Source organism: Rhizophagus irregularis, chromosome 12, assembly GCF_026210795.1.
Source record: "Rhizophagus irregularis chromosome 12, complete sequence".
NCBI lineage: Eukaryota > Fungi > Glomeromycota > Glomeromycetes > Glomerales > Glomeraceae > Rhizophagus > Rhizophagus irregularis.
In genome coordinates, this window is record NC_089440.1 from 2,182,767 (window position 1) to 2,190,149 (window position 7,383).

The 7,383-nt window shown below is 24.0% G+C and overlaps 1 protein-coding gene across 1 annotated transcript; it reads left to right on the forward strand.

Annotated features, from left to right (window-relative positions):
* The first annotated feature begins 4,923 nt into the window (after nt 1–4,923).
* On the forward strand, nt 4,924–7,106 carry OCT59_004031 (uncharacterized protein). Its single transcript, XM_025318203.2, has 7 exons — nt 4,924–5,304; nt 5,380–5,459; nt 5,540–5,893; nt 5,968–6,153; nt 6,247–6,255; nt 6,363–6,572; nt 6,644–7,106. The coding sequence occupies exons 1-7, from the start codon at nt 4,940–4,942 to the stop codon at nt 6,985–6,987; spliced, it is 1,548 nt and encodes a 515-aa protein (XP_025176639.2). The 5' UTR covers nt 4,924–4,939; the 3' UTR covers nt 6,988–7,106.
* The last annotated feature ends 277 nt before the right edge of the window (nt 7,107–7,383 follow it).

The following is a 7,383-nucleotide window of genomic DNA, read 5'->3' on the forward strand; positions in this document are numbered from 1 at the left end:
TTTTAAAATTAGTAAATTAGTAAAATTATAATATTTTATTTTATTTGAAATTTAATCAATATATAATATAAAAAATTTTATAATTCCATTATATTTATAAAAAAATTAAGTAATTTTATATAGAGTATTACACTAGTATTACTAACTTTAATTAGAAGAAAAATTAACTAAATAAGGAATTATATTAATTCTAGTATAATTTAATTTTAAAACTTAATTTGGAATTATATAATTCTATTTACTAGTTGATTTTCCTTTTTTTCTTTTGGTTAAATGTAATTATTATATATATATATATATTTTTAATATTTACAAATAAATTTATTTTATATTTTTTATATAAAGCATTCTATACACTTAAAAGAAAAAAATTATAATTAACTATTTTATCATATTAAAATATTCAGATCTAAAATAAAATATTTGGTTTAAAAATCAGATATAAACTTTTATTAAATACTAAAAGAATTTAAAATATAAAATTTAAATTTGTTTTTACAAACTTGACATATTAATATAGATATTTAAGTAAAAAATACTTTTAAAAAAAAGAAAACATAAAGATATTATTAACCAGTAATATTTATTTTACTTTTAAGTAAAATATTTTTGATTATATGTAGCTAATAATTTTTCTTTACAAAATGTATACCTAAAGTTTTTACACTCCTTAAAATACTAGTTAATTAGTCTTAATCTTAGTTTTAGATCTAGTTATTATATCAAATTAAAATAAAAAAAAATAAAAAAAAAAAGATCTAGTTATTATTGACCTTATTACTAATAATAAAATCTTGGACTTATTAATAATCAAAAAATATTATTATTAATAATTCACATATTTTATCTTTAATATATCTATTAATTATAAACCCTTTTTTATTTGAATTTAGATAGAAACTTTATGTTAAAAGATCTTGATAGGCAACCACGATTTTTTTGTGATCAATTTTTGGTCCGAGAATCGGGAAAAATAGTAATTGTAAACAGTTTAATTAAGGTTCAAAGAAGAAAAATAATATTTAATAATAGTTAGTTGTTCGATATATATATGTAACGTTTTATGCAGTAGATTTTTTTTTTATTACTTGTTCCACTTATTTATATCGATTGAACTGATAACACAAAACAAAAAAAAAAAAATTATTAATGCATATAATAGAAGAGATTTCATACTATTATATTGATAGATAATATTAACATTTTTTTGAATATTTAATTTTACAAGTTAACAATCGGGAATAAGAATTAAGATTTATGAATGCGATGATGAAATAATAAAAGAATATGGATATTATAATAAACACAATGAGAATAATAATCTGTACAATGTACAACATAATAACAATGAGATGATAAAAAAAGATCTTTTAAAATCACATGGAATGCACATTATATATTATATTTCATCTATAACAACTTTTTGAATAGTGATCCAGATCTTTACCCGTCGTTTGTGTTGCCTCAAACAAAATTCATTTACTGATAAACTTTTGATAATAAATAGCTTAAAGCTTTGTATTTCCGAATTAGTTAAATAGGATGACAAACTTTAATTATTGAACAATAATGCTTATTAAGTTACAATTTTTTTACGCATTATAATTCAATGGTGTCGCGTTTTTTTAAGTATTTAAACAAGGTGATTTCTCACTTTTTTTTCTACATGAAATGAAATAAAGAAATTCGAATTAATTCTTAATGACCCTTAATAAAATCTAACTAGCGTGTATTTAAAATCATAATGCCTCATAATGATATTTAATCATTTTTTGTTATAATTTAATCTCCCCATGAAAAAAAACCAAAAAAAGAAATAAAAGAATAAAATCAAAAAAAATTAAAAAAATTAAAAAAAAAAACCAAATGTTTCTTTTTCCTATTCATTAATTATCATTAATAACCGACGTAATAATCAATCTTCATCAATAAACGCGTTTTTATGACTTACCGTCCGTAAAACCTACCCCCTAATAATCACCAAATACATCTAATTTTCCTAATTTTTTCCTCCTCAATCTTCATACGAAACGACATCGAAAGAAATCTCTTGCTTATTTGTCATATCGGGCAATTTAAAAGATTTTTTCTTTATTTATGATTAATTTTTTAAGTTTACATCACATCGCATACGGTTTAAATATTGTAATACTTTTAACAAATTTTTTAGTTTTGGAAAATTCTAGCATAATTTTTATATAGATTTGTTTATTAACTGTTAGTTAAATTAAAATTCTTTACTAAAAATTTTTTTTTTTTATTCTAAATTTAATTTCTCTGGCAGGAAAAATGACAAAAAATTTCGTTTAGGTTAGAATTTGAAATAACTTCGAAATTTGTAATCTTTTAATCTCCAAACTTTTTTTTTATTTTTTTTATATTTAATAAATTAAACATTAATCTTTGGTGTAAAACCAAATAAAAATTACGCGCAAGTTAATATTTATGAAATCACGTGAATTGTAATACCTTTGATACCTTTACGATAACCTGTGCTCCCTTGACACAAAATAGCTTTGGCGCAGCCTCAATGCCTCATATTTTATATTATAAGCAAATACATGTGAACTTTTTTCGAATTTTATTTTATTATAATATTTATTATTTTTTATTTATTAGTTCCCTTTTAAATTATTTACGAAATATCTATTTTCGAACAATCTTTAGAAGGTAAGATTATACTATTACGAAATGGGCTGATTTTTTTTTGATGCAATAAAATGATCAGATTTGTAAAATTCATTTTACTTTGTATAAATAAGCCTTATCTCTTTTTTTATACAGTATTTAATTTAAACTTTTAAATAATTCTCACGGAATTGATTATTTAAACAATATTTATTTCAGACAATCCTTAAAAGAATTGGAATCAGGATTATTCTCAAAATATTAACTTGTTCAGGCTGAGGATAAAAAAAATATAAAAAAATACAATAAATACAATAAATACAATAATAAATTTTTCGGAATAACCTCACAGATGTTTAGGTGATATGTTTCTTTTGTGAAATCCCTCCACATTCATGTTTCACCTAATATAATCATATTTGAAATTGATTACGCGTTTAAAATTAAGTTTATTTTTTAAAGTAAGATTTTCGGAGTTGTCATATTTTATCTCCATTTGAATTTATTTGATTTATATTGCTTGAATAGTTATAATATTGTATATATATAATACTGTATATAAATACGATCACGCATGATTCTTTTATTTACATCAAAACGCGTCTCAGTCTCTCAGTTATCACATTTTTTAAAGTGATTGACCGATTATATATTGTGTCAGTATCAGGTATGTTATATTGTATTATCTCTCTTTACTCTTTTATAATATTCTTTTTATTTTAACTAAAAATTGTTAATGGGCTGAGAATATCATGCATTCAATCCAAATTCAGTAAACCATTCAACGAGGGAATTAGGAAGTTACTCCCGTCTCGATAAGAGATAAGAAAGTGTTTTAATTTGGAATAAATAGTAAAATGTTAACTTAATTTGTAATTTCAATGATCCAGAACTACTTATCAAAGTTTATCTAAATAAAAAAAGCCATACTTTTTCGTACTTTTTAATTTTGTAAATATTTAATCCAAAAACGATTTATAATTTATCCTTATTCTTTTTATATTTGTGTACTCAAAATACCATAAACGAATTAAAGTACAAAAATTTTACATGTGTACTATATATATTTTATACTCTTAATAATGTTCCAGAAAATACTCGTAAATCCCCGTCAACATACGTCAATAGCAACGCTATATCGTCACGCGTAAGTAATAAGAACTTAATATAATTAAAATCAGTCTGATATTCAATTTATATAATTTATATACCTTTTTCCTACTACACTGTGTATATCTTAATATATCTAAACATACATACAATAAATACATTTATATGTGTTTGTGTTTATTTAGTTATTGTACATATATATATATTAGACTATTAAGTTAATGTTTATAAACGGCTAGTTATATTTCCTTAATTTATATAATCATGCAATTGTTTTCTCCGTTCTATCTCCTTATTTTGCCACAGAAAACCCCTTGCAGACTTTCTTACACTGGATCAAAGCTTCCCACCAATATTATATACCAAAAAAAAAAATAATAATTGCACTTCATTTACCTTATTGTTTTGTTGTGCCAATCTTCTCATTATTTGATTCTCATTATTTAACAAAGTGCCAATCAAATATTTACATTGTTTTAGCCCTGCCGATCTAGGAACAAAGAAGCTTGGCAAGTTTATGCGAAATGAATGTAAAATACCGAAGTTATTACGGGTTTACAACATAACGCCATAATACAACATGGATCGGATAAGTATGCGATATAAATCAAGTCCACAAAAAAAAAATGTGTGCATATTGTTGCATATTAATTTAATTGTTACACCATATACACCATACTATATTATTATATTCGAACATTCGAACAAAAAAAAAACTATTCTTTCTCATATTCGAATCTTTATCTGAATTTCGAACGAATGCTCTTAAACCTTTGAACCATGTATTTATCTACTTACTAATTGTTACTAATAGTAATTTAGGATCAACAAAGAAATTTATTTCTTTTTATTTTCTTTTTTTTCAATTTCTTTATTTGAAAAGAATTTTTATTCGATCGTGATACATATAGCAATGTCATAAATGTCATACAAGCTGGGAAGAACGCGTTGAACATCGAGTCACTCCGCCAGGCAAATTATCAAATGTATTCCATTCGAAGTCGGGATTTGGAATTTCTAATTTACCTTTTACCCAATTTGTCGATCTATGTGATGTTACATCATGATTATGCAAATATGCAAAATATGCAAATATGTAACACCATGCAATAAACAAGGGCGTAAAAATTGACAACAAAAATTTCTCAACAAAGCCTTATATTAAAAAAAAAAAAACTTTCTTTGAAAAAAGAAAAAAAAAATGTTGTTGAAGAATTCTCTATTAAGAATAACTTACACTCGACAGACTCTCGTACGACCTTATTCATTACAACGTAAATCATTTCCAATATCATATTATAATACTATCCATTCTCGTAAATTATCAATTATTGGAATTATAAGAACAATAATTGCACCTTTATCATCATTTCTCTCTCAATCACCACAAAAAGCGACACAAGAATTGGAATCTCAAGCATTATCAACCTATGAAAAAATAAAATTACCAATAACTCATACATTTAATAAAACCCCTGGATTTTTGGGAAGAGAAAAGGAAATACTCGTGATAAATGATTTATTAAGTAGAGATCCAAAATTTTTGATTGTAAATGGTTCTGAAAGGTTCGTTAAACCAACACCCACAATGAATATAATGATGTTAAAACAATTTAATTATAAAATATGATTAATAACTAGTGTTGGAAAAACCGCTTTACTGCGGGAAATTTTAGCAAGTAACCAATATCATGTGATTTATATTGATGCACGTGTTCCAGGTAAAGGATAAAATAAAAATAAAAAATAAACAACCTTTTGAAAGATAAAAATTTCAATAATTCTATAATTCTCATAATAGGTTTCGCGGATGTTCGTTCATTTACAACTGAGTTTGCAACACATTTAGAATCATTTTTTAATCAAATTGTATCATACTATCCAAATTTAAAAGTATTTCGAGATGTATCAATTGCTTTTAAAAGTTTACGATTGAGTGGACCTGAAAGTTTTGAAATAAGACAAGATGTTCAATTGAATGCTGATTTTGTTGCAAGTCAAACCCGAAATGATTTGGCTAAATTGTTGGAAAAGTTACGTATTGGATTATTAATGTATCATGAAGCTGATCTTTATGAAAAGAAGGAAAAGAAGGAAAAGAAGGAAGAAGAAGAAAATATAGATAAAATTGAGCATCGGATATTCGATTATGATGGTAATTATCGAATTATAGAAAATTTGAGTTTTTTTTTTTTATGATCATGCAAACTTATTTATGTTTCTTTATAGACGCAAGGCGAAAGAAAATTCCTATCATAGTCTTTGATGAAGCTCATAAGTTGAGACATCTTTTGAATGATAAGGAAGCTCTTCAAATGTTATTTGATGCTTTAGTGGTATTTACGACACAAGATAGATTATGTCATGTGATTTATATTACTTCGGATTCATTTTACGAGAAATTATTGGCGAAAAGTACGTTATAAAAAGTTCACATTATGTTTTTTGTATTTGGTTAAAATTTTTTTTTTAAAATTTTTGATTATTTTTAATTAACGGAATAATAAGATAATATTTGTAAGTATCAATTGTTAGGATATGCTGTTTAATTTACACAATTTTATTAGCTGCATTTCTATTACGTAAAAAATTACTTAAAAAGTTTTCTGTATGTTCATATTTAGTACACCATACAAAATCGTTGATAATTGGAGATTTATATCAATCGGAGATCAGCAAATATTTTCATGGAGTTCTGGTACCATCCATTCCACAAGAAATACGTGGAAGAATTTTAAAAATGGAAAATGATCTTCATGGAATTTTTGGAGGAAAAATTTTACACTGGAAATCATTCGTTCAAGATTATATTGTTTCTCGCGGAAAATTGACAAGTAAAAAATTTTTATTAGAATTAATTAAATTAATTAAATCATTAAAACTTACAATGTACTTTTTGAAATAGTTGAATCATTTGAACCATTCATTCGAGCGAAACATCAACTTACATTACTTTCGAAAAATTTACCACCTAATGATGATTTAATTCCTATTGATCCAATTATAAATATATGTCATTATTTTATTAAAATGAATAAGGTACCCTATTATCATCTATGTAAAGAATTCACTCAATCCGTGATAGATGCGTTAATTGAGGAAAGAATTTTAGAATATAGATTGATTGATGAAATTGGAGATGTGAGCGATAAACCTGAGGGTAGACCTTTTGTTATACCTTCAAGTTGTTTAATGAAGCACGCTATGAAATCTTTTGTAAAGAAGGGAAATGATGATAAGAATAATTAGTAGATAGTGATATTTTTATTTGTTTTAAATTAAGTTTGAATTAGTAAGTATATATGACATACTAAAAAAATAAATTACAAAGCACGTGATCTACAATATGATTAATAATTTTTATTTGACAATTCCTTTTATTTTTCATTATTAATTCTTGATTCTTTGATTCGTAATATCAGTAAAATTTCTATGAGTTCATTTTACGGATATGTATAACAATATGCTGCTAATTTGGATTATTTGCAATTTCTTTGGTAATCCAAATTCTTATTCTAGATCTTCGGTTCGAAAATACGATCAAAAAAAAAAAAACGTATGAGGTATTATTAATGTAGTACGGTATTTCTTTTACAGATAAGAATATAGATCTAGGAATTTTTCGAAATTATATGTAAATAATTC

Excerpts from the sequence above, each read along its gene's own strand:
- OCT59_004031 (XM_025318203.2), top strand. The coding sequence starts at position 4,940 with ATGTTGTTGAAGAATTCTCTATTAAGAATAACTTACACTCGACAGACT. Across the intron at positions 5,305-5,379 it reads ATTGTAAATGGTTCTGAAAG|TGTTGGAAAAACCGCTTTAC; the intron begins GTTCGTTAAACC and ends ATTAATAACTAG. Across the intron at positions 5,894-5,967 it reads TCGGATATTCGATTATGATG|ACGCAAGGCGAAAGAAAATT; the intron begins GTAATTATCGAA and ends GTTTCTTTATAG.